Source organism: Thrips palmi, unplaced genomic scaffold (genome assembly GCF_012932325.1).
Source record: "Thrips palmi isolate BJ-2018 unplaced genomic scaffold, TpBJ-2018v1 HiC_scaffold_3, whole genome shotgun sequence".
Taxonomy (NCBI): Eukaryota; Metazoa; Arthropoda; class Insecta; order Thysanoptera; family Thripidae; genus Thrips; species Thrips palmi.
The window spans coordinates 4,739,429-4,766,863 of record NW_023144630.1 but is presented as its reverse complement, the minus strand read 5'-3'; the positions used below and the strand labels follow the sequence as shown (position 1 = coordinate 4,766,863).

The 27,435-nt window shown below is 60.1% G+C and overlaps 1 protein-coding gene and 1 long non-coding RNA gene across 2 annotated transcripts; both read right to left on the bottom strand.

Annotated features, from left to right (window-relative positions):
• Window positions 1–5,361: 5,361 nt before the first annotated feature.
• LOC117648440 (protein sprouty homolog 2) lies at window positions 5,362–8,597 on the bottom strand (the record flags this gene model as incomplete). Its single annotated transcript, XM_034390945.1, has 2 exons — window positions 5,362–8,246; window positions 8,484–8,597. Coding segments are annotated over 2 exons (651 nt in total), but the record flags the coding sequence as incomplete, so codon positions are not given.
• A 240-nt stretch (window positions 8,598–8,837) lies between these two features.
• Window positions 8,838–26,651, bottom strand: LOC117648402. The gene is made up of 3 exons (XR_004587901.1): window positions 26,210–26,651; window positions 17,213–17,260; window positions 8,838–9,000 (listed from the first exon to the last, which is right to left on the bottom strand). It is a non-coding gene; the product is annotated as an uncharacterized LOC117648402 (long non-coding RNA).
• Window positions 26,652–27,435: the final 784 nt, after the last annotated feature.

Sequence of the window (27,435 nt, the reverse complement as noted above, 5' to 3'; positions counted from 1 at the left end):
CGAACGGTCTGTCTCTCTCGCACTCATGCGGCGTCCCGGAACAGGTGCGAGAGAGACAGCGACGAAAACGACTCTCGGAATGAGTCTGCGGCGGGTGGCACATGGTCTCGACGCACAGTGGACCAGAAGAACGGTGGAGGCGGCCAAAACTCTAGACGCGTTTTGAGCTCCAGAGTCGCTGAATGGGACTCGAACCGAACGTGTGAACCCACCAATGGATTGCTCTCCGAACGAGGAGTTCATTGGTGGGGTCACACGTTCGGTTTGAATCCCATTCAGCGACTGTGGGGCTCAAAACGCGTCTAGAGTATTGGCCGCCTCCACCGGTCTTCTGGCCCACTGTGCGACGTCTCGACCGGTCTCCGCTGGGCAGGGCAGGCCGGCCACGCTGGGCTGCTTCGAGTCTTCGAGTGTAGGCGCGCCTCGCCGCCTGGCCGCCTTGCCGCCTTGGCGTTGGCCGGAAGTGGGGTGTCGCTTCTCGCTTCTCGGCGCCTCTCACTTGCATCCGCCGGAGCCAAGCTTCAAATTTAGGAACCAAACAAGTGCGCGCTTCAAGCGACTTACGGAAATAGACGCAGGGGGCCGTGGGGGCCGTGGGGGCCGTGGGGGCCGTGGGGGCCTCCCCCTCAGCAGGGCTGGCGGGGCGCGCCGCCACCACCGCCACTTCCGCTGGGAAGGGGGAAGGGGAGGGGAGACGGGGGGCTACAGGTAAAGTTTGAGACGGCGTGGTCGCCTTGCGCGCATCGCGATCGCGGTGCGACTTCAACGACCGGACAGGTGAGCGACCCCTCCCTCTCTCTCCCTCCTTTGCGCCGCATTGCCCAGCGTTGCCCATTCATGGGCGGTTCACGGGGGTGCGAGAGAGACAGAGAGACCCTTCTCCCTTCTCTGCAGTCCTCTGTCCGGAGGAGTGCCAGACGCGAAGCGCGAAGAGCCCAGGACGTCCAGGTGGGCTGCAGGTGGGATCCAGCAGGCCGATTCCGGACCGTTCGTCGCTCTGTCTCTCTCGCACGCAGGGGCACGCCGCAGGGGTGCGAGAGAGACAGCGAGAGGCGCGGAGGTGGGCGACGCGACGGGGCGGCGCTGGCCTGCCGGCCTGGCGGTGCGAGGGGCGTGGCGGTGGCGGCACGGCGTGTGCACGGCGTGGGTCTTCCAGCAGTTTGATTCCGTCTCTGTCGCACTCAGGGGGCGTCCCGCAGGCATGGCGTAGCACAGTGGGCCAGAAGACCGGTGGAGGCGGCCAAAACTCTTGACGCGTTTTGAGCTCCAGAGTCGCTAAATAGGACTCGAACCGAGCGTGTGACCCCACCAATGGATTCCTCGTTCGGAGAGCAATCCATTGGTGGGGTCACACGTTCGGTTCGAGGGCTTTATGGAGGGTATGATTAACATTTGTCGAGATTGGGGCCGCCGCGCTGCGAGGCTGGCAGAGGCCGGGCGGCGCACTGCACCCACTCCACCCCACACTGTCTGCGACACCGGCCGGCCGGCGCGGAGTCGCAACCACGCCGGCAGACCGATTCCGAGAGTCGGCCTCACCGCTCTGTCTCCCTCGCACCCCAGCGGGACGCCCCGTGGGTGCGAGAGAGACAGAACGACGAGAACGGCTCTCGGAATGAGTCTGCCGGCCGCCACCGCGCCGCCGGTGAGAACTTGCGTCACAGTGGACTGTCGAAATGCGAAACGCCCCCGGAACAGTAATAATAGACGAGCTGCACACTTGACACCGGCGTGTGCGTGGCACCGTGGTGGCACACCGTGGAGGCACGCCGGCAGTATGGCACATGCAGCCGACGCTGTCTCTCTCGCACTCACGGCGCGGCCCGAGCGGCGCGAGTAGGTGCGAGAGAGACAGAGCGACGAGGCAGTGTGAATGGCCGGCCGCGTCCCACTTGAGCGTGCTTCACCTTTTCAACGAGTGTGGCATGAGATTCCAGCCGTGAACACCCTTGGGTGGTCACCCGGAGTATGGCACTCGAGGGGGTAAACACTTCAAGAAATCGTGTACAGACTACTCGGTATTACGCTGTATTACGGGTGTATTACACGTGTATTACGGCCCTAAAATGCCCAAATTTGGCACATTTGACCCAAAAATGGTATTACGATCACGTGTATTACGCGTATTACACGGTTTTTGTGTACAGGGTATTACGCGAGTGGTCACCCCCTCGATGGCACTCTGGGGGTGTTCAGCAGGGGTGCGAGAGAGAGAGAGAGAGAGAGAGAGAGAGAGAGAGAGAGAGAGAGAGAGAGAGAGAGAGAGAGAGAGACGAGGCAGTGTGCGGAATCAGCCTGCTGTCTGAGACATCCTGCCGGCCGGGGCCGGGGCCCGGGGGGACTGGCGCGACCACGTCCAAGTCCACGACGTCCACGTCGTCCACCACGCGCCGCGGTGGGGCCGACCGCGCCTTCCGGTCTCGTTCAACTAGCCAGCCGCCAAGCCGCCAAGCCTCGCTGCTGAAATGCATTCCAAGCAGTTCACTTGACTTTGCAAGGGCCTCGCCCCGCTGACAAGCTAGACGCAGCGGATGCGTGAGCTCGAAACGCGTCAGGCATTTTGGCCGGCTACGCCGGTCTTCCGGCAAATCCACTGTGAAGCCGACGATCCTCCAGCAGCCTGCCACCAGCCATCCGGGAAACGCGCGTCACTTTCCCGGTTTCACTTGACAAATTGAACCGAGTTTTCGCCGCTAACCGCGGCCCATGTGTGTCCTTGCCTATGAATGTGTGTGTGCGCGCCTGCCTGTCCGTCTGCTTGTCTGTCTGTCTGCGTCTGGCTACATTAATGAATGACAGGCGGCAAGGCACGGCGAGGCACGGCAAGGCGGCGCGGCCAAACGCATGCCGCGTGGCGAGATGGAGAGCGGGAGAGGGACAGAGACGGAGAGAGGGACGAGAGGGACGGGGAGTGGGGGGCGGGAGAGAGAGCAAGAGGCGAGGCGAGCGTTTCACACAGGAACGTCTTGACGTCATATCCTGCCCTCCCCGCCGCCCCCCGCCTTGCATCCGCCAACAGAACTGGCTGGCGCGGCGCGGCGCGGCGTGCGGTGAGCGTCCGTGGAGACCTGCCGGCTCACACGTGTCTCTCTCGCACTCGTGGGGCGCCCCGCGCGGCCCTTCGGTGTGCGAGAGAGACAATCAACCTCAGCACGGACTGCCGAACCTGGGCGGCAAAGGGCGAGGAACGCCTGGAGCTGCGGCGCTGCGGCCTGCCCGTCGAACACGCGGCAGGAGCGGGTGGCCGAGCTCAAGCCTGGCGGGGGCTCCACTGGAAGCCTTGCCTGGCTTGGCCGGCCTGGCCGGCTCGGCCTCACTGCTGCTTTCCTGACCAGCCGTTGGGGTTAGCTTCCACACCCAGAGTGACCACTACACTGCCCCACCACCACCCCTCTCTGCATCTGAAGCTCATTCGATTGGGCCAAACGTGCGAAACCTGTGAAACTGGTGCGCACTCAACTAGCCTTGCAAAAAAAGGAAGGAAAACTTTTTCTTCCGAGTGCTATCTGGTGCAAGGTACCCGACTCGGGCGCCGGCCTGTCTGGGTCAACCCCCTCACCCTCCACACCGTCTGGACCGCCTGGGTCTACCGTCTGGGTCTACCGCAACCGCCACCACCGGCACTGCAGTTCGGCGAAATCGCAGCCAATCCGCTTCCTCGCGCCTCACTTATCGCCCCTTTGGCTGGCACACACACACCGCACTTGCTCCCCACCGGAGTCGCACTGTAAATGTTTGCCCGAGTCGTTGTCTGATAATGCAACGAAATGTGCCCCCGCGCCTTGCCGCTCGACACGGCCTGGCCGCGGTATCGGTAGGCCATTCGATGTATCGAATCGACCTACCTCGCAGCCTTTCGTCTGCGGGCGTGCCGTGCTCTGTTTTCGCGCGACAGTGCACCTTTTTCCGCGAGTTTCCGGCCCATCTGCGGCTGTGCACTGCCATGGCACTGCAGACGCTGGGCAGTGTGCTGGTGCAGCCCGTGCAGCCTTCGTGGTGCAGTGTGCCGGCCGGCCGGGACAGTGTAGCAGAGCCAGCAGAGCCGGCCGGACCGGAAGTGGCCACGGCGATAGCGGACTATGTATAGCCGCATGCAAAAGTGTCGGCCTCGCCGGCCTCCGCGCCGGCCGGGCTGGGAGCGCTCGCTCGGCGCGTCGCGTCGGCTGCTTCTGTCGCGGACTGTACCTTTCACCTCTGTCCATTCACCGGCGAGTCTCCGCGGTTATCAAGCGCGCCGGACATACTTTTGGATCGGAGTAACTGTCGCCCCTCCCGTGCGACCGACCAGCGGCGACCAGCGGCCGGCTCAGCAGTTAGCTTTTCGGCTTCCGAGCGCCCCGCCCATTCATAGGCTTCACCATTATCAGACCTAAGGCCCGTCTGTGTTTGTTCTTAAACGAATAAAACTAAATCGGAATAAATTCTGACCTCTTCTGACCCCGCCCCTCCCCCGACGGACTCGAGTAAACAGCGACTGGGCCAACGGGCCGAGGGCCGAGAGGCAGCTGCCGACCATATTTTACAACTCTCTTTGAACCAAAACCAGGGCTTCTCATGTTTACCAACTAATCAGAAGTGGAAACGGCGAATGCACGAGGTCTGCCTCTGCGCACCAGGCGCACTCAATTTCGGTTTAAGTATTTGACCGAAACACGAGTTAGTCAGAAGGTTTTCCGTCTCTCAGGTCGTCAGCTGCACGCGTCGAAAATTCCCAACTTCAAAACTCCCTTGCTTTTGACTGATCGACGGTTACCGGGTTATATGCGCCCCTGAGTTGCGCTAAGGGCTGCGCGGTTTGGCCGCGGTTTCGGCTTTGGCCGCGGTTTCGGCTTCGGCCCCTTCGGCCGCGCGCGGCGAGACTTGGAGTGAAACCCGAGAGGACTCTGACCCGACGCGGGGGCATCTTCATCTTTTTCCCAGGCGCTATCACGACACGACGAGCTGTGATGCTTGATAGTTTTGTGATGATGGGAGTCGAGCCGGCGATAGCTTGGCGTGCTTGGCGCTTCGCAGCGTTCGCAGCAAGTTGGCGGCAGTGTCAACACGCTGCGAGTCCTGGTCCTGAATGGCGGCTACGCCGGCCACGTGCAGCCTCAGGCGTGGGTGTTCACACACTGTGAAAAAATATTCAGACAAATCGGCCGCACTTTGGTTCAGTTTCTTAATTATGTCGTTTTGACGAAGAGATTGCCCTAAAATAGAGTCAAAAGAACTAATACAATTGGCTCTGGTCGATTTGATTCGACTTATTTTTCTACAGGTGTCAGGTGGGACACTCTTAGTGGCCGGCTCGTTTGCGAATCCTTCTTGCTCGAATCGTTCAAAGATCGTGGGAAAGGAGAAATCAAGGAAGCCGTCAAATCTGTTGGTCTGTGTTATAATTACAACTTTCGTCTTATATATGTACAATACATTTATACAAAGCTTGAATGATCTTTATACATTTTTAAAATGCAATTAACATGTGTTGCAGTAAGAGAACAAGCACATCGGACGAGGAGCGAAGAAAAAAAACAGCCGCTCCCCGCGATTGCAGTTCGCTTAATATATCTATATCTATATATAATCTATATATATATTTATATATATTATTAAAAACAAGTGATAAGATGCTCCATCTGCGACTAGATAATACTGAAAACGCAAGTTTACGAACATTCACTTGGCGCCCTATATATATATATCTTTCCAACTTCAGCTTTCCAAGACTTCCAAGGCAAAATATAAAACACGGACTGTTCTTCCCATGTACACATTCAATGTACAACGAAAAAGGACTGAAAAAGACTGCACATTCAGTTAATATTGAGCCTCAACAGTTCATTCCATGTTGTGTTTACAGGCGCTTATTTTAAATGGCAAGATTCCCAGGAGGATAGCAAAGGCCCCTGTTTACTGTTCAACTATGATTCAAGTAAATTAATTTCATGAATCATGGTCAAGTTCAAAGTAATTTAATGATTGCACCCCAGAAGAGTTCCAAATCAAATGGATGCTGATTGTTTTCTTTGATTCTCTTAGACAACTGCTACATTTTTCTCATTCATTCCTATAACACGTTTCACAAGTTAGAAATAGAAGCCAAAAGATTTGAGTCACGCTAGCGCAATAAAAAAGAACTTTTAAGTCGAAACAAACAAACACTCACTTGAATGTTAGTTTGAGCTTCTGTTAATGACAAAGATTTGAGCGTAACTCATGAAGAATGCATTGCGCATTGTTTTTACACATATCCAAAAAGAGGCATAGGCTTTACAATTAAAGATTTATCACAATTGCTAGCACAAGCAAAATTTACTAATATCAATTATTATGATATCCCAGAGTTCTTGACAAGAATAGATAGTTTTAAACATCAACATTAATTCTGACAGTACCTTTTTTAATTACAGTGATACAACAGGAAGTCTATGGTGAAAACTAGTGAATACTATGATGAAGTTTGTACCACGAAAAACAACATCAAGCTTAAAATTACATATAGCTTGTGTCCACCGCATGCAGGATCTACAAAACACTTTTGCAAGCGGCAAATTGAGCAAAAGGTAAACAAACAAGGAGTGCCACAGAAATAAAAGGAGAAAGTAACATGAAAATAATCAACAACAACAATTTTCTAAAAAAAAAAATCATTTTAAAATTCCTTGTCTTGAACGGCCGAGAGAATGGCAAATAATTATTTATCCTACCTGCAAGGAGTTTGCATGCCAGATCTGACAATTCTTACTTCAAGCGACATGACACTGCGAATTGTCAATCCTCCCTTTGAACCCTTTGAGCTCCGGCGATACTTTGCGTTGCTGGCCCGCCAGCCCCAAAGACACAAGAGCTCAGGAAAACTAAGAGGTCCTCAGATAGACTGTGGCAAAACACAACAGCAGATACAATGTCACCCAAGTTGGCCCAACAACACATTTCTTTACAAAAGCTCCAATCACAGCAAAGTATTCTCCTCAGCGTGCATACATAAGTGCCTTACAAAGCAACCCAGACTGACCTACTCTCTCTTTACTAAATTTGTACTGCGAGCAAGTGCAACAGTCATACTTGACAAAAGCGCTAAAGGCTCTTTTTTTCCTCAAAAATGTCATTCAGTGCGTTTTAAATAAATAAATAAATAAATCATGTAAATATTCTATGGTACAAAAATAATTTTACAGCGTTTTTCTTTCTTGTTTTGCTACTAGTGACCTAGTGGCCTCCAGATCCAGTGACAAGCTGGCAGGCTGGCAAGCTGGAGGCGTGGAAGCGGAGGAAAAGGAGAGACGCATCGCGCGCGAAGCGGCTAGCGAAGACGAAAACTATTTAGCAGATCTAATGAGATTAGGTTAGGCCAGCTTCGCGACTTGGCTTGTCAACGAGGAATGTCCGAAATAAAATTAAACCAACGCCGTGCCTAGGTGCCGTGGTTCAAGGCCGTGTCCGAAATGGAATGACGCGTGGCCGAGGTTCAAAGGTTCCCCTCATGTTCCCCGCCTTAAGAGCCGCGCCGAGCATTGAGCAAACATCGAAACGTTTTTCAACAGACTTGGTTTTACAGGTTGGCAGGGTTAATCAAGGTTACATGTTAAAAAGGCAGCAAGCGCTGACGAGGGTGACGAGGGAGACGAGGGTCCGACGGCCAGGGGTCGTTGGTGGGAGCGGCACCGCGGCGCCGCGGCACCGGCCTCGCTCGCTTGCTGTCTTTTTGGTCGTTAACTTATGCACGGTCAGTCTGTATCCAGCAGCCTCTTCTCCGGCGTGGTGAGGAGGGCCGTGGCGTTGGCGGGGTGCGTCCTGGCGGGGTGCGTCCTGGCCGCGCCACTGCTCGGCCTGCGCTCGCAGCGGCAGCCGTCGTCGCAGTAGCGGGCGTAGCAGAGTTCCGTGGCGCGCACCACGCCGCGCAGCGGCCAGTAGCACAGCAAGCAGGGCAGCACGACGGAGGCGAGCGCCAGGCACGACCACCGCGCGCACCGCCGCGACCCCGCGCCCGACGACGCCGCGGCGCCCGCGCACGAGCAGGGGTCGTCGGCGCACCACACGCCCGCCTCGTCGCCGCAGTGGTAGAAGAGGCCCTTGACGCAGCACAGGCACGTGGCGTAGTCCAGCGTCGTCTCGGCCGAGCAGAAGCACGTGTCCTCACACAGCCACCGCGACGGCAGCGGCCGCGGCTCCTGGCACGCGGCGCAGCGGCAGCGCCCGCACTCGGCGCACAGGATGGAGGAGCCCAGCGCCGCGGACTCCTTGGCCTCCTTGGAGGAGCGCGACGCCGTGGACGGCGCGGCGCGGTGCGGCGCGGGGCCGCCGGGCAGCGCCTTCTTGAAGGTGGTGGGCTGCTGCCGCACGGGCAGCGCGGGCAGCGCCGCCTGCCTAGTCCGGTGCCTGGCGGCCAGCGGCGTGGCCAGCGGCGTGGCGGCCGCCGGCGTCGTCACACTACACACAGTCTTGCCGCGACACGACGTCCACGACGGCGCTCGCACCGCGGGGCTGCGCACCTGGCTGCGGCCCTGCTGGTGCTGCAGCGGGGTCTCGACGTACTCGTTGGCCCGCCGCTCGCCGTCCGGCCGGGGCGCCGCCAGGCTCACCTCCGTCACCTCGGCGTGCACGGCGTGCTGCACGGCGTGCTGCACCGCGTCCGCCGCGGCCGGCGAGGGCGGCGTGGGCAGCAGGGGGAGCTGCCGCGCCAGGGGCGGGCTGGGGGTGCCGTGGTGCAGCCCGGGCCGGGGCGGCGTGGGCGGCGCGGGGCGCGGCGGTGCTGGCGGCGTGCCGTGGGGGCCGTGGGGGCGGTGCACCCGCGGCAGGGCGGGCACGGCGGGCACGCCGGGCAGCGGCAGGGGCTGGCTGCCCGGCAGGCTGCCTCGAAGGGGCACCAGGGGGGACGGGGGGCCCAAGGGGGGGCCCAAGGGGGGGCCCAGCGAGGGTGCTGGCATGAGGCGGCCGCCATGGTGAGCCATGGGCTCAGCTGGCAGCAGGAGCTGCTCGCGGCCGAGCTCACATCACGCCCGCAAGTCTGCCCGCCTCCTGGAACAGAAGAACAACAAGAGCGTCAGCAACAACAACAACATTGGCAAGGTCGACGACTCACAGCCTCGCCCGACTAAACCCGCGCCACTTTTCCGACCGCCACCAGAAAAGGCGGGAAAGCTTGAAAAAGGCGGGAAAGCGGCGCCGCGGCAAGGCTGCAGCCTCACGGCGGAGGAAAACAAAAACGAAAAGAGGCGGCGATAAAAGCCTTTTCTGTTTCTGAACATGAAACGGCGCCGCGGTGCCGCGGTGCCGCGATGCCGCGATGCTCCCGCGCGCGCCGAGGAGGGAGTGGGGGACGACACCCACAGCAGAATACATAAAAAGACCACTTCCGGTGTGAGCGCCTTGCCGCGCCTTGCCGCCCGGCGCAGCAGCAAGACAGGGGCCCAAGTCGCTTCCCTTCCCACGCACTCCACCCCAACCAATCACAGGCCGACATTTTATGCGCTTCCTGTCGCTCAGCGAAGGAACGCTGCAGCGCCGCAGCGACACTAATGCGCCGCCTGCCTGCCATTGGCCTGCCATCCACGCGCTCTCGAAAAAGCGGACCCGGCTGAAGCGCCGTGCCAAAAACAGAGATCAATGTGCGAGCGAGACAGCGAGACTTGGCCCGGTCAGATGACGCCGGAGAGTGCAGTGCGAGTCGCGCAGGGCAATCCATTGGTGGGGTCACACGTTCGCTTCGAGTCCCATTCAGCGACTCTGGAGCTCAAAACGCGTCTTTGGCCCACTGTGCACTGGGCCGCCGTGAATGGAACGGCAGTGCCTGGCAGTGCCAGTCGGTGACCCCGGCCGCCCCGGCCAACGAATGAATGGGGAGCAACTGGAGCGGGACTTCCTTGCGTCCGGCCGGAAATAGTTAAGGTAGGCAGCGCTGCAGCGGAAGCACACTGGAGGGGGGAGGCACCGCACCGCTGCGCACCAGGTATGCAGCGGCGGCGTCTCGAGACGACTCCATTCATAAATTCACTCATTCATAAAGTCATCCACTTATTCATTCAATGATTCATTCATCGGTTCATTATTCGGCCAGTCGCCCGGCCGCCGTCGTCGGTCGATGCATTTCGCTCCATTCATTCATTGGCTGGCTCAGGCGGTGCCCTAGGCCAGCCCTAGGCCCCTCCACACGCGGCCGCGGGACGCTGCGGGTATCGTATCGATGAATGAGGGCGGGATTATTTCGGTCGTCCCCCCCCCCCCTCCCTCCCCCCTCCCCGTGGCGACGCCCACGCCGCCGGCAGGCCTGCAGGTGCGAACCTCAACCCCTCACCCTTGACACGCCGGGACGTCGGCCGGGACGTCGGCCGGGACGACCGGGACGTCGACGAGCCCCCTGAATCAACATGATCCCCTGCCAGGCCACGCCGCCGGGCTGCGCCGGGCAAGGCTGCCACGCCCGCACCGGGGGAGGAAGGGAGTGGGGGAGGGCGCGGGGCCGTGAGAACGCATGGCACGGCCCGGCACGGCCCGGCACGGCAAGGAGCGGAAGCTTGAAGAGGGGTAGGCATATCCTGTGGGAACGTACTTGCCAGGCTTGCCAGCTGGCAATTAGTTTTGCATCTTTCTTCACGTCCGGGCGCGTCCGGGCCTCCCTTCCGCCCACCTGTGGCTGTGGCCCCAGCCGGCCCGAGCCGGCCCGAGCCCCACACGTGACGGATTACCTACTTTGGCGAGGAGGAGAGGGTGGGGGGCGGTTGCCTACCCTGCTGCGCCCGGGCTGACTCCGCGCAAACAGAGCTACAAGTCGAAGGGCTCAAAGGGTTACTAGCAGTGCATCAGTCGACGGGCCCAAAGGGTTAGTGCTGCAGAGTGTCCTGAGGAGAGGCGCGAAAAGGGGGCGGACTGGCCTGGGCTGGGCCGGCAGTCCCGTTGCTCGAGATAGGGCCGGAAGTTGCATCACGACTTCCATCAGTGGGCCGAGCTTCTGCACTACGCGTCCGCCGCGTCCCGTCTCGTCGTGGGCCTGCCGTGGCGGGCCGTGGCAGCCGCCGGATGCAGCCCGTTACTGGCCCGGAGCGGACGGCCGGCCTGTCGCTAAAGTCGAACAGCCTGCCACGCACTACACTGCCAACCGTCTCACAGTGGGCCGGAAGACCGGTGGATACGGCCAAAACTCTAGACGCGTTTTGAGCTCCAGAGTCGCTCAACAGGACTCGAACCGAACGTGTGACCCCACCAATGGATTGCTCTCCGAACGAGGAATCCATCGGTGGGGTCACACGTTCGGTTCGAGAACCATTTAGCGACTCTGGAGCTCAAAACGCGTGCGGGATTTTGACCGCCTCCCTTCGGACCAAAGCAGCACGAATCAAGGAGGCCGAGCAAGCGCTCGTGTTCGGGCACGTGTGTGTGGATGTGTGTGTGTGTCCGTGTGTAGGCGCGCAGCCCGTGTCGGAAATCATACATCCCGGGCCCGTGTGAGTGGACTCTAGCGGGCCCCACCCGGCCCCACCTTCTCCGGGCACGAAGCTGTGCGCCACTAGAGCCCCTCCCATCCGCGAATACGCCAGCACGGCCAGCACGGCCAGCGCCCCGCTCGGAGTGCCTTTCCCAGTGCACCTGCAGTCGCCTCAGCAGTGTACTGCATGTGTGCAACGGGGATTGCAATCTTTCGATTTCAGTTTTAGTCGAAACACGCGGAAGTCTATTTCTGGCTGTCGGTACCGTCCGCCGCTTCGTGTTCATGGCAGTGTGCTGCAGCCGCTGCAGCCACTGCCCTCCGCTCCGCGGCTCCGCGGCCGCCAGGCAGAGCTGGCAGCCTCCACTGCCGCCGCGGCCGCCGCCCAGACCAAGCTGGCAGCTGCGGCCGGCTCGACTCGGCCCCGGGCGCTAGCGCAGCGCTGCACCGACTGGGCACTCTACTCGGCTCGGCCGGCCGGCCGGCTCGGGCCGTGGCTGCCTGTCTGCCTGGCTTACGTAACCCAGCTGCGGCGCTGCGGCCGGCCCGAGCTGGCAGACAGCCGGACGAACAGACGGGGCAGGCAGCCAGTCAGACCGGCTGGGCTTCCATTCCATTCATGTCTGGGCGGAGCAGGGCGGAGACCCGCCGAGCCGAGCGCAGCAGCGGAGCCGAACCGAGCCGAGCGCCAAGCCGGGCCACGCGGAGAGCCGAGCCGAGCCGGCGGCAGCTGCCCAGCTGCGGTGCTTGTTGGCGCCGGGCTCCGCGTAGCAGCGCGGCTCCACGGCAGCGGCAGGGCCAGGCAGGGCTGCGCAGGGCCGCCAAGACCAGGACACGCCGCGCCGTGGGGGAGACGCCAGACGCCACGCATCAGCACGGCCAGGGTGCGGCCCTGCGGTGCCGTGCGGCCGGACCGGACCGCTACGTGGAGGCTGGCCGAGGCACGTCGCACAGTGGGCCAGAAGACCGATGGAGGCGGCCAAAACTCGAGACGCGTTTTGAGCTCCAGAGTCGCTAAATGGGACTCGAACCGAACGTGTGACCCCACCAATGGATTGCTCTCCGGACGAGGAATCCATTGGTGGGGTCACACGTTCGATTCGAGTCCCATTTAGCGACTCTGGAGCTCTAAACGCGTCTCGAGTTTTGGCCGCCTTCACCGGTCTTCTGGCCCACTGTGCGTCGCCCTGTCTCTCTCGCACCCACGCGGGACGCCCCATGAGAGCGAGAGAGACGGAGGGCCCGGCGGACTGGCGCGGGTTTTCGGGTTTCCCCCCAAGCCCGCTGTTGCTGTCGATACACTGGGCGAGACTCGAACCCGCGCACCGCGGCGTCGGACACGGCGCCGCACCCGCCGCGCTACCGTGCACGTCACGGAGTCACGGCGAGTCACGGCGCCCCAGACAGGTCAAGCAACTCGAGGTTCAGGTCAGCGGTGCTGCCTTCTCATTAGTACAGTCTGGCCGGGCCGGACGGTGGCCAGGCCGTGGCCAGGCCCCCCGGCGGGGCTGGGGGCTGGGGGCCCGGCACGGTGGCGCGACGGCGCGACGCAGGTCTGGAATCTGCCGCCAAGTCTGCGACCAGGTCGGCCTGCACTCGGCGGGGCGACGACCACGGCGCAGTCAGTCTGCGAGTGCACACAGTGGGCCAGAAGACCGGCGAAGGCGGCCAAAACTCTAGACGCGTTTTGAGCTCCAGAGTCGCTAAACAGGACTCGAACCGAACGTGTGACCCCACCAATGGATTTCTCGTTCGGAGAGCAACCCATTGGTGGGGTCACACGTTCGGTTCGAGTCCCATTTAGCGACTCTGGAGCTCAAAACGCGCCTAGAGTTTCGGCCGCCCTCACCGGAGCAGTGCAGCGCCACGCAGCGCCCATCGGAAAGGGCGCTGTGCCGGGCTGTGCAGGGCCGCCCCGCGACGGAGCCAGCATTTTCCACTGCGGCACTTTGACACCTCCCAACCCGAAACCGGTATTCGCGCCGCGCCGAGGGCCGGGCAGGGCCGGGCAGGGCAGGCAGGGCCGATGGCCGGGTAGGGGAAGCCGTTTCCGGTACGACCCCACCCACCGATGCCAGCATCGATGCCCACTGGCGGCATGGCATTCCAAGAGCAGCCTGCACTTGGCGTGCACGGTGGCACGGTGGTGCGGCACCCACGCAGGGTCAGCGCTTTTGCGTCCACTTTCCATCCGCGCTTCTGCCAACAACCAACTACCCCCCCGCCACACACACACAAAATGAGGAAGGAAACGGACGCCCTGGACGGTCTAATGGACAGCCAGGGGCCCGTGTGGCCGGGGGCATGGGGGCACAGCGGTCCGGCGGCCTTGCCTCGCCCGCCTCGCCCCTCCCCTCCCAGGCCAAGCCGGCCGCCATCGTCTCCGACGGCGCACAGCGGCAACGCCGCTCCCCCCCCCCCCCCCCTTTTCAGGTCCTGGGCCCCACCGAGCCCAGCGAGTCCCCCGGCAGGACGGCGGTGCAGGCTGCAGGCGGTGCAGGCTGCTGCAGCACCCCGTGGACGTCCTGCCACGCGACCTGGCTTGACCTGTCTGTCTGTCCGTCCGTCTCACCTTCCGCTTGTCTGCCTGCCCGTCGGTCTGTCCGTCTCACCTCCCGCTCGTCTGTCCGTCTGCCTGTCATTTTGTCCGCGGCCGTCTGTCTTTCTGTCTGTCCGTCCTCTTCGTCTTCCTTCCAGACGTCCGTCCCGTGCCACCTGCAGCATCCGCAGGTTCCGCGAGGCCCTGCCAGCCCTGCCAGCCCTGACTGTCCGGTACAGTGTACAGTACGCCAAACAGAAGAAACTCGAGGCAGCGTTCAATACTCAATCACCGCGCAATAACTGTCACGCTAATTGGGTACGCATTGCTGCTGTAATGAGCAAGGCGAAATAAAGAAAGAAAGAAAGAAAGAAAGAAAGAAAGAAAGAAGAAGAAGAAGAAGAAGAAGAAGAAGAGAAGAAGAAGAAGAAGAAGAAGAAGAAGAAGAAGAAGAAGCGGGCACCGGCAGCAGGCAAGATAATGTTTGTGCTACTGGAGTTGCCCCGCCTTTCCCTGCGGGCAACACTCCAGCCCTCCTGGAGACTCCGCTGGAGAGACTTCCAGGCCAGTGCCCCGCCTCGTCCCGCCCCTCGATGAGGTGATGGCCGGCCCGCCTCTCTTCTACGAACGAAGCAGGCTCCAGAGACAAGCCAGCCTCCAGCCAGCCTCCAGCATGCCGTGCCCTTCGCTCCAGCGCGCTCCAGCGACTTGAACGCGCGGCGTGCTGGAGTCGCACTGCTCAGCACCTTGCGCCGCAAAACGCTTCAGTGTCCAATGCGGCTGCAGCACTGCGAATGTCAAATGGGGCCGATAACAACGTCTTCCTCCGCAGGACAAACACTGCCAGAGTCAAATGGGGTCCACCACTTGCAGCACACACACTGCCAAATGCAGCGGGAACTGTCAAATGGGGTCCACCACCTGCAGCACACACACTGACAAATACAGCGGGAACTGTAAAATAGGGTCCACCACCTGCAGCACAACACTGCCAAATGCAGCGGGAACTGTCAAATGGGGTCCACCACCTGCAGGACACACACTGACAAATACAGCGGGAACTGTCGAATGGGCCAGCAACGTCTTCCACAGCAGAACGATTTGTTGTCGCTTCGCCCTTTCCCCTCAACGTGTAGGGCCTCATTGACTAGGCTAATGCGGTCCTATGAGATCATCTGGGCGACCATATCTGGCACCAGCACCGTCCAGCCATAAAGATGGGAGATAAAGTGACTTTCCGAGTAGCTTCTCCCGGGAGCACTACCCGAATGGGTTCAACTGCACCTTCGAATACCTTCGCACGGACTCGAACTTTGTCCAAAATCGCCTCCAACCGGTTGCGCGACAGTGAAAAGGCGGCCCAAAACTTGACCAAACACAGTTTTCTTTCCATTCCTTCCCACCTGTGGACTGCAAAACAGGACTTTTGGCCAGGGACTCGTGGAGACTCGGATCTTGGTCGAGGGGCTGGACTCCATATGCATTGGCAGTCCGTACCTTTGGGCTGCTTCCAAGCGAATCCAGGCCTCCAGAGACATAACTCACGGCGGTCATAACATATTTGGCTTTCGGCTACCGTCTGTCCGCCAGCGGGAAAACAAGTTTGGCGGAAAGGGAGAAGAGCGAATGGTTTTTCGACTTCGACAGGCCATAATGCAACTTTGGATCGAGAAGGAATGGCTTTTTGAAAAACAGACCGCGTGGAAGCGACAGTCGGCCGTGCGGCGTGGCGTGGCGCGGCGTGGCGCGGCGTGGCGCGTCTCGACGGCAGGAAAGCCTTCAGACTGCCAAACTCAGCCGACTCAGCACTGCACACTTCACTTCCGAGGGGGGCGATGCGATGCGCGGACACAGCCCAAGCTCCGCGAAGCACTTCTCAGTGTGGAGGCACAATGGCGGCCACTTCCGCGTAGCGACCAATACCAACCGAAAAAAAAAATATCGCAGCGAGATTTTTGACACCAGTGGAAAGTGCAGGCCAGGGTTTCACAACCCACAGAACAAATTTTGTTCAGGAAGGTCGAGTTTTAATTACCACTCATTTTCTTTTTCCGGTGTGTTCCCTGTCGGGCGGCGCGGCAGTGCAAACATTGCACACATTTTGTCTTGGAGCAAATAGCAGTCAAGGACAAGGGGGAGCAGCCCCGAAGGGGGTGGGGCAGAGAGAGAGAGAGAGAGAGAGAGAGAGAGAGAGAGAGAGAGAGAGAGAGAGAGAGAGAGAGAGAGAGAGAGAGAGAGAGAGAGAGAGGTGGCGGGGAGGACGAAGAAAAGAACTGGGAGAATCAACTAAAAATAACGCCGACAAACATCCGGCCGTTGGCCCCCGTCGGGGGGCGGGCCTAAAGCGCGTGGCTGCAAGGCGGCGTGGCGGTAAGGCGTCGGGGGGGAAGTCGGGAAAGGCGCAAACGGCTGCCTGGTGTGTACACCGTTCGCGGAGCCAAAAAGAGCAAGGCTAAAAAAAAAGCGAAGGGAAATGCAGTGTGCCGGCTGGCGTTGGCGCCAAAGGCTTGGCCAAAGGCGCGCCTGGTGCACACAGTGTGCACACAGTACGTAGGGACGCCGCTCTGGGACTCAAAAGACCCCAGCACTCCGCCAGGACATTTGCACTCGCCGAATTTCAGCATCGTGTCGGTTTGATGGACATACAATTTAAAAGCAAAGCCCCGTGTCCAGGGATTCTTGTTTAGAATGTATTAATTCAAGGCCGACCTAACATGAAATTTCTTACTTCAAGACTTCGCGTGAAATTTCTGGGTTCAAGACTTTACACTTTTATCTTTCAATCGACATTTAATCAATATTCATCGACATTTGTGCGCTTAAGAAGCTTAAGCTTAAAAGATTTGTCAAGACTAAATTGATAATAATGATTGTGAAACAAATGAAACTGTTAATAAGCTTGCGCACAAACGCCAATACGTTATTAGACAAAAACTCAGTACGAGTCTGGGAGTGTACTAGAAATTTATTGGTTCAAGAAGCATTTTAAGCCTTTTTCGGGCGGAGGCACACTGTTCAGGCAGGTGACATTCGGCTTTCCCGGCGCAACGAGCCTCCTCGAGTCTGCATTATTTTCGGTACACACTGAAAAGTACACAGTAATGTGTCTGCTGGCGATAAGGAGTGATACGGTGCATTCCGAATGCCCGAATGCCCCGCCTGGCCCGAATGCTTCACCCCTTCCTGATTAGGAGGCTCCGTCCGCTTGGACAGACCGGAGGGGCAGGCCCAACCAGCTGCCGTGAAAAAAATATTAACGGTGTACATACCTTGCAGAAACGACTCAGGCTGACCCCCACAGCCGGGCATATGACGGCCTGTGAACAGGAAAAAGAAGATTGTTAGGAAATGTCGGGGAGAAGGACGAAAACAGGGTACTAACACCCGAGAGACATGGCAATATACGTCTCGGCCGTAACTTCTAAAAGTGGACCGTTCACAGCAGTCTAATGCAAGTGAGAGACGAGCCCACAGCGACACACATCAAAACAAATCGAAAACGGAATAATGGAGCTTCATTACAGAGTTCCTCCACTAGAGAAAGTGGCTGGATCTGCGCAAGTCCACTTTCCAGGCCGCTTGTCCATGTCCAGGCAGTCCAGGCGGTCCAGGGCCCACGCTCCGCTCTGCTCCGCTAGGCCAGCACCAATTTGGTGAGCCACCGGCGGGGTTCGAACCCCCGCCCACCAGTCAGCCTTGCGTCGAGCCTTGCGTCGCACGGGGCCCACATTTTCAGCCATTTTCCAACAATTCGTTCCAGTTTTGCTCTGGAGAGACGTTTCTGTCTCTCTCTCGCACCCGACGTCCCATGAGACCGAGGCGGCGGGGAAGGGAAAGGATGGAGGGAAAGCGTGGGAGGGCAAGTTGGCAGTGTCACAGCACTGCCAGGCTGACAGCTTGACAGGGTGGTTGACACGGCGGGCAGGCAAGCTGGCAGGCAGTGCCGAACCCACCTGCAGCTCTTCTACAGTGCTCTGCAGCTGCCCACCTGTGCGACCGGACGGTACCCGCGCGGGGCTCGCTGCCTTGACCCCGTGAACAGCGTGCTCTCGTGCTCTCTCTCTCTCTCTCTCTCTCTCTCTCTCTGTTGGCCTTGCAGCACAGCGAATCCTTGCCCTTTGTACTAGTGCTGTACTGTGGGATCCTCCAAGGCGACGCCAAATCCGGCCTTGGTCGGCAACCCGTTGGTTTCCGGGTGGCAGTTCGTCTGTCGGTGACGCACACGAGCTCAGTCTCGTTGACTCACACTGGGCGAGCACTGGAAAAAAGGTTACATCAAATTGACTTGGTGTATTTTCCAACTTATATCCTGGACCCCACGTCCTGGATGTCCTGCACGTCCTGGATGTCCTGGATGTCCGCTGGACCCACGTCCTGGACCCACGTCCTGGATGTCCTGCACGTCCTGGACCCACGTTTTGGATGTCCTGCACGTCCTGGACCCACGTTTTGGATGTCCTGCACGTCCTGGACTCCACGTCCTGGATGTCCGCTGGACCCACGTCCTGGATGTCCTGCACGTCCTGGACTCCACGTCCTGGATGTCCGCTGGACCCACGTCCTGGATGTCCTGGACGGCAAGGACTCGCGCGCGCTGCCTCGCCTGCCAGCCAGGCAGCGCGAAAGACTGCGGTTTGGCAACGCTGCGGAGCAGAAGGGGGCCTCGCCGCCGGCAGAGGAAGCGAGAGAGAGGCGGAGACAGAGAGGGCATCAGAACGCTGCTGCGATGAGGAGGCTGCCTGGCTGGGTGTGCCATCCGCCTGGACTAGCCTACACCCCCGGGCCCCGCCCCGCGCCGCCCCGCCCCGCCCTGAGCGACGTGGCTTCCGCCACAAGCATCTGCATGCGTTCTCATCGGAATCAGACTTTTCGCGTTTCCGCCAAAAACACTGAGAGGGACTGGTGTGCTTCCCACGTCCGCTTGCCTACGGCCGAACCTTCGACCGAGCCTTCGGCTTGCCCCCCGCCCTCAACCTCCACGGCCTCCACGCTTGCGGGTGTGTCCACGTGTCCGACACCCTTCCTTTCTGCACACACACACGCACGCGCTCAGTCACACACACACACTCGCACACATACAGACACACACACGCGCGAGCGCGGTCAATACTGGTCCATCTTTAGAGGTTCGAAAATAGCTTCGGAAGGGGAGGGGGTAGGTAATCGTACACTCGCGCTCAAAACATGCACACACACACACGACGTATGTACTCAAGGAGAGCACATGCAGCTAGCGACGATTGCCGGTGTTCGGTATAGATGGAAAGGTAGATGGATAGATGGATGAATAGATGCTTGAGTCATTGCCCGGCACCTCTTATCGATGCGTCTGTACAAGGGGGTCAAACGGTATTCGCACGATAAAACATGCACGCGCGTGTGCGAGCGTGCGTGTGTGACTGCGTGAGAGAGAGAGAGAGAGAGAGAGAGAGAGAGAGAGAGAGAGAGAGAGAGAGAGAGAGCCAATATCGCTATTCGCAGATAAGGCGCCCCTTATCTTCCGCAGAGACAGGCAGTCTGAGGCGTCAGGCGTTATTCGCAGAGAGGCGTGTGGCCACCCTAACTCGGTGCGCCGGGCTGCGCCGGGCGGCCACTCTAGCGGGGCCCCATGAATGAGCTCGCTGTGGCACGCCCATCCCATCCCCCCTACCGTCCCTGGGCTGGCTCGCTTGGATCCGTTGGGGAATGCAACCCACACTGTGAAAAGCTCGCAGCCACACTGGACACGAAGGCCGGCACGGTGTCCGAGTCCCAGGGACTCTCCAGGGACTCTGCAGGGTCACCCTGGTGAGGCCACCTCGACAGAACCCTGCAGGGGCACAGGCGCCACGCCCAGCGGCCACGTGGTCAGCGGGCATCAGCGAGGCGGAGCGGGAGGCTCGGGTTCGATTCCGTGTGGCGGCAAAAAAGCGCTGCGCAGCAAGCTCACAGCATAGCCCGGCCTGTTGATGGCAGTGTCCTCTTCGTTGACTCCAGTTGACTTCTGTTCTCGATGACGGCCGCTTGGTGTCCCACTCGGTGTCGACGAGGCGGGGCCCGGGGCCGCTGCAGGGCCGGGCGACGCGCTAGATGAAGCACCACCTCGCAAGGAGCCCCAAATTAGCGAATTGGAGCAAGGCCGAACAGGCCACAGTATTGGGCAGCAACGCGCCTCTGCCTTATCTCTGACATTCAGATCAGTGTACAACACCGGCCAAAAAGCAAGTTTATCGACAACTACCCGCTTAGGCGCCACACGGCGCGGCGACCCAGATAACCAAGTCTGGAGGCCTGCAAGGCGGCCGAAATGAGTGGGGTTCACCAGTCTAGCTAAGTCTGATTGCGCCAAAGACCACGATTTGTCTTCGTCTCCTCCTCCTTCTCCTTCTGGCACCCCTGTTCCAGCCGGATTCAGGCTACATACTGAGAGTTCTGTCTCTCGCACCTATACGGGCCGCCCCGTGAGTGCGAAAGAGACAGAGCGACGAAAACGACTCTCAGTCGAGAAGGCAGAGATCAATAAAACAGGTTTCGAGGGGCAGGGCTGGCAGGGCCGGCAGGGCAGACAGTCCGGGATGGGGTTCCAGCCGAATCCCTCTCCTCTCTCTTTTCCTTTCCAAAACAAATGCCAAATTCATTGGCACGCTTTGCAGAAACGCTTTGATTGAGCGAGGCATTCCATTCCTTTCCAGTGGCTGGCAAAGTGGTGGCCTACTTCCCGGGAATGGGACCAACCAGGCCAGGCAGGCAGGCCAGGCCGGCGGGACGGGGGATGCTGCGTCGTCCCATTGATCGAAGGGGGGTGGGGTGGCTGCTGCTTGGCCTGCCATGGCATGGCCTGCAACAAGTGGGCCAGGCAGGGGGTGGGGCAGGCCCAGGGCAGGCCCAGGCGCCGCCCATTCACAGTGGATCGGCCACACTCTTGAATGAGCCTCGATCGCCGCAATCGCACAGTGAAGACCGGTGGAGGCGGCCAAAATTCTAGCCGTTTCGAGCTCCAGAGTCGCTAAATGGAACGTACGTGAGACCGCACCAATGGATTGCTCTCCTAACGAGGAATCCTTGGTGGGGTCACACGTCCGTAGCGACTCTGAAGCTCAAAACGTGTCTCGAGTTTTGGCCATTTCCACTGGTCTTCTGCCCTACTGTGAATCACCGCCAGATCTCTCCGAAAAATGACGCAGCTTGCGACGGGAAACGAGGTACGGTCCCGTACTGGTTATCCGTCGTCGCCATGAGGATCTCCTGCGAACTGGTGCGCAAAACATGAAGAGAACTCCTTGGTTCGCAAGGTGAAAAATGGACCAGACATGTTCCGTACTTTTTGCCTTTTTTCTTCCAGTGGACCTCATGCTGCGGATGCTCCGTGTACAGCTATCGCAGTGAAACTGCCGTCGGGCAGCGCCACTCGCGAAAGTAAGCGAAACTCTGTGGAAGATTGCGTGGCTGACGAGGTGGTAGCGAAGCGTTGTGAGGAGACAGGGGCCTTCGTGTCCAGGAGGTTCTTCTACTCGCAGACCAAAGCACGGGCCGACGTCTCTATCCGAGCACACGTAATGTTTCAGACCGCGCGGCTAGGGCTGCTAGGACCAACTCAAGTCTTGGCAAGATCGAGGCTTGATGGGACACCTTTCGACGAACCACTGTCTTGGGACACAATGGCCAACCCGGCTCTAGTCGCAGTATAAACGCCCTAATTGCGAACAGGAGTATGCAGCCATTTCTGCCAAGACCTTAGTTTTCTAGATGCCCAACAACGACGACGATGAACATGATGATCATGACAAATCATCAGCTTGACTGCACAGCAGCTTAACTGCTCTCCGACATCCATTGATTTCCTCGGGGGGGACATCTTGAATGAAACACCACCCACCCCCCCAGTGGTGGGCCAGCCCAGCCCAGGCCACCCCGGGCCACCCTCTGGCTCCACGTTGCACTGCAGGGGCTTCTACTGACCTACTTCCAGGGGGCGGCCTGCGCAGGCCTGCGCGACCCAACCCAACCTGTGGACGAGCCCAACTTAGAAATAGCTCGGACGGTACCAGTGACAAGCGTTCTTTGATTGACTAGATGACTTGGCGATCCTCAGAGGAATACTCGAAGGGTAAAAGGACATGCCAGGATTAATAGGATTCATCTACATTAGGAGAGTTTTCGGTTGAGACGGACTATCTACGTACTTCGACACATCGCACTTCGATACTCTCGATCATAACACAAATGGTCCACTCAAGGGATGTCGATCTTCATTCCCAACTATCGTGACGTCATCGTGGCGTCATCCAATTGGTTGGTGGAGCACGAAGCTTCGCGAAGCCCGGAAACAGGGACCGTTTGGATCCTCGAGGTACCGAAAGTGCGAGAAGCGAAAGTTCTGTTTTGTCAGAAAACTTGGAGCGGGCTTTGGCAGAGCCCTGTATTACCAGTGGGGAGTTAGAATGCATCAGAGCAATGACATTCTAAATCTGTCCCTACAACACTCGGCCGAGGCGAGCCAGCGCGCTGCAGCAGAGCCAGCACCCTTGGCACCGAGTCGCCAAGTGAATGGGTGCTTTGGGGAAGGCGGGGGGTTTTCCGTCCCGAGCCACCAATCGATGGAGGAAGCTAGACCACTTGGAGAACTTGGTCTGCCTAGTAGCAGGTTTGCAGAGCACCAGCGAGTCTTGCACCTGCCACTAATCTTGTGCCGTGTGAATTCCCTGTGTACATCCACACCTATCAGCATGACACCTGCAGGCGGTTGGCGATGCGAGGGATGGGTTCCTACACTGGCTGCAGCAGAGGCCGGATCGACTCTGATGTCACGTGTCGTTGGTTGGGGCCAAGCCGTCCAAGCTGGCCCCACCCGGCAACACCCCGGCACCATCCCGGCACCATCCCGGCACTGTGCAGCAGCGGGAGCGTTGACCACATGACCACCTTCATCCTGCCAGCCGGCCCGGCGGACGAGAGAGAGAGGGGGGGGGCAGTGGCGCGGCTTAGCCGCAGCGCAGCTACGCCCCTGCCGATCTCAATCTCAACGACGGTCTACAGCAAAGCTGAGAGACAGGCACGCGCGTCGTCGACCCGCAAGAGTCACCCACTATCGTTGACTTCCAACTTGGTTGACTAATCGGGCACGGCACGGCACGGCCAGGTTGACCGGCAGAGGCGTATCGACATCATGCCGCCGAAACTCTTCCTTATCACTCTGCCACGCTGCCCGCTCTGCCGGGCCTGCCAAGGTAAAGAGCCCGTGTGGAACGCGATCGCAGATTGGGGTCTGAACAGTGTCATAATGGCACTACCCCACGACGACGTCAGTACGACCTCAGTCCGACGCCTCTCGTACGCCAGTGTGGCGATCGGGGCTAGTCTCTGTGGTCAGAGTCGGCGTCCAACTGGCGTCGTAATGCCGTCGTGCTGCCGTCGTCTTTGGGTCGCAAAAAAGTTCGTTTTTCGGACGCTAGTCAGACACCAGTACGACGTCGCTTTTTCAGCGCGAAAAATGTCGCGCGACCGTCAAAACAACCGGCTGGGAGTGAGTCGAACACAGAACTCCCGCGTCGAATGTCGGTGCCCGAACCCGCTGGGCCAGAGCGACTTCGTTGAGGGCGGGGGGACCGCAGCTCTAGTCTTCTTGACTCGACCCACCATGGCACGGGCCACGAGTACAGCATCTTTTGCTATGTTTCTTTCGCAGCGAGCAACTACAGATAGCCTACGGCCAACAGATTTACAGAGCATGACAACTAAGTTAAATGTGTATTTGATATCGGTTCAACTCGTGCGTACCGCATCCGATGGCCGGAAAGAAATAGTACTCTGGCGTCAATACTCTGTGGCCCGTGCCATGGTGGGTCGAGTCAAGAAGACTAGAGCTGCGGTCCCCCTGCCCTCAACGAAGTCGCTCTGGCCCAGCGGGTTCGGGCACCGACATTCGACGCGGGAGTTCTGTGTTCGACTCACTCCCAGCCGGTTGTTTTGACGGTCGCGCGACATTTTTCGCGCTGAAAAAGCGACGTCGTACTGGTGTCTGACTAGCGTCCGAAAAACGAACTTTTTTGCGACCCAAAGACGACGGCAGCACGACGGCATTACGACGCCAGTTGGACGCCGACTCTGACCACAGAGACTAGCCCCGATCGCCACACTGGCGTACGAGAGGCGTCGGACTGAGGTCGTACTGACGTCGTCGTGGGGTAGTGCCATTATGACACTGTTCAGACCCCAATCTGCGATCGCGTTCCACACGGGAGACAGCCAGCTGCCGGCCGAAGGCGCTCCTGAGGCGTTCCTGAGGCGTTCCTGAGGCGTTCCTGAGGTGTTCCGGATTTCCGAGGCAGAACTGGCAGTGTAGGCTGCGACGACCCGCACTGCTGACTTCAGGGAAACGGGTCCGGACGGGGCTGTCCCTTGGCTCCCCCCCCCCTTGCCCCCACATCCGTCACCACCACCACACCAGCATGGCCTCCTCGCCACATGAGCAGGCGCGTTCCAGGAACTGCCTGAAACATCATCTCTCGGTCACGCGATAGCGAATCCTCCCGAAATGTATTCCATAAAAAATAGGAATTTGAAAAAAAACATACGATTTTAAAATGACGCACCGACAGGTGATAAATTATAAAGGCGAATCGGCGGGGATAGTTGTAAGTCTAGTCCGACCGGGGCGGCCGAGAATTTGGCCTCGTCTTCTGGGAATCGTCAGCCTTGGTGAGCAAGCTTGGCCTTCTTGCTCGTTTTATGGGGACGCTCCTGTTATGTATCCGCGAATCGGATGAATGAATGTCAACCTCACGCGCGAACAGACAGACAGACAGACAGACAGACAGACAGACGGACAGACAGACAGACGGACAGACAGACAGACAGACGGACAGACAGACAGACTCGAGCAGGCAGATAGATGGATGTAAGGTCTGGGTGTGGCATGAAGCTCATCAAACTCTCCACTCATTGAGGGCCCCGCCTGCCCCGCGGTGCCCCGATGGCGACTTTCGGGACGGGCAAGCAAGCAGGGCAAGCAGGCCAAGTGGCACCACGGCACCCGGACGCGCACCAGATTCAAACGGCGCGGCAAGGCCCGGCAAGGCCCGGCAAGGCCCGGCAAGGCCTCAGCGCATTCCTGGGCCTCGTCTTTCAGGCCCCGCTGCAGACTGAGAGTCGTTTTCGTCGCCCTGTCTCTCTCGCGCCGGCACCGGCCGGCACGGAATGCCCCACGAGCACGAGAGAGACCGCGGGCCCACGTGTGCTGCAGTGTGCTGACGGGACAGGTAACGTTCCCTCCCTCCCTGCCAGGCGGCCGGCCGGCCGGTCATCAGCGGGGTCCAAATTGTGCGCCAAACTTTCACTATTTTGGTGAACGGATTGAACTTGTTTTGCGTGACGCCGACTTGGCTGGCTCGGCGGTGGCCGAGGCGGTGGCGGTCGTGTCGGCCGCCGCGGCAGCACAGTGGAGTGGCAGCACACTGGAGTGGCCACGTCGGCCACGTCCCCGGGCACCTGTCCAAGACTGTCCAAGACTGTCCAAGCGCGTGCAAATGGCCAGCGTAGCCGGCCAGGCAAGGAGGCAAAGTTGCCTTACAGTGGATTTGCCAGAAGACCGGTGGAGGCGGTCAAAATCCCGGACGCGTTTTAAGCTCCAGAGTCGCTTAATGGGCCTCGAGCCGAACGTGTGACCCCACCAATGGATTGCTCTCGGAACGAGGAGTCCATTGGTGGGGTCACACGCTCGGTTCGAGTCATGTTTAGCGACTCTGGAGCTCAAAACGCGGCAATAGTCGTGGCCGCGGGCCCACAGTGCGGCAGCCGCTTCAGCTCCTTTAGGCAGGTGGTTCGGGAGTCGCTTCAAGCGCGCGTGTCTGGGGAATTTCGGCGTGCTCGCGCTTCAGGAAAGCGCTCGGGAGGATCACTGTGAACGAGAGAGGGACGTCCTGGAAGGAAGGCGATGGGATGGAAGGCCTTCCGGGTAAGGCCGGGCCAGGGCCCATGCATCCTGCGGCCCTGTCGAAACTAGGCATGCAGGCAGCGGTCATGCACCGAGGCCACCAAGGCCGGGGTGTGGCGGGCCGCGGGCGGGGCGGGGCGGGGTGGGGCGGGGCGTGCTGCGACGGCTCGCGGGGTGGGGTGGGCCAAAACTGAATGAACACGTGAGGCAGTCTGTGCCGCCTGCTGGCTGGGTTGGCTGGGCCTGGCTGTGCCCACAGGCTAGGCCGGCCCACCAGTGGCGGCCCACCAGTGGTGGCCCCCTCGACTGTACCTCGCGAGCTCGACTTTTGTGGTGGCGTGTACTCTGTACTCACTCTGGCTGGGGTCTGGCTGCAGCGGCCGGGTGGGCCGGGTCCCCCGACGAGCTGTTTATCGCCGTATCCATTCTACGGCGAGCTTCTTGTGCTTTTTGGACGTTTTGTTCCCTTCCAAAGACTGAATCCGAGGCGCGAGGCGACGCGAGGCGCGGCCCAGACCAAGGCAGCCTTCGGGCAGCCTTGGGGGACTCCGTGCTGGCGATGGCCAGGCAGGCCAGGCCGGGCAGGCTGGTGGGCGCGGGGCGTTGCCGGCACTCTAGTGCACTCACGCTCACAGACACACTGGCACTTGCACTCCCGCACGCCGGGTACTCCAAGTGGCGATGCGGGTACACTGGGTACACTGGTTCACTTCACTGCACTTTGCACTGCACTCACTGCACGAGGTGGCACACACGCGGCGAGACGCTCACTCCATAGCGGCGCGCTGCACACTGAGGCAGCGACAGGGCCGAGGCGGTGGCGCGGCGTGGGGCGGCGTGGCGCGGCGTGGCGCGGCGTGGCGCGGCGTGGCGCGGCGTGGCGCGGCGCGTGGCGGGGCCCCCGGCCGAGCCGAGTCGGCCGCGTCCGAGCGCAGCCGATCCAGCCGCCACGCCGCGCCGCGTGCCGAGCCGAGCCGGCCGCTCGCCAGCGACACTAGCGCCCCACGCGGCGGCCGCAGCAGGCAGGCTCGGGCCGCCGTAGGCCGTAGGCAGGCCGTAGGCCGCCGCCAGCCAGCCAAGGTTTTTATGAATGGGGGCCCGTGTGTCTGCGGCCTGCCGGCCTGGCCTGCCGGCCTGCGGGTCGTCGCGGCTCGGCTCCGCCCCGAACGGCCCCAGGGCGTGGCGCGGCTGGGCTGCGCTCGGCTCGGCTCGGCCCGGCCGCGCAGCCCGAGCTGGCGGCCGTTGAATGAACGGAGCCGCTTGGAAAGGAAGTGGGTGTAGGGACGGGGAGGCTGAGGCCGGCTGAGGCATGCGTCCGTGCGTCTCGTCCGTGCGTCTCGTCCGTGCGGCCACGAGGAAGCGGCGAAGCACGGCAAGCACGGCGAGGCACGGCGAAGCGGCCCGGCAGGATGTCGGGGCGGGCCGGGGCGGGGCGGCGAGGGCCTAAAGGCGATTTTAGGATGCCGGCCTGGCCCGCCTGGCCAGCCTGGCCCACGGTAGCCGAGGGCTTTTCTCCACTCCACTGCAAGACAGCTGGAGGCTGCCAGCGGGTTGCCTGCCCTGGCCTGCCCGCGTCCAAGC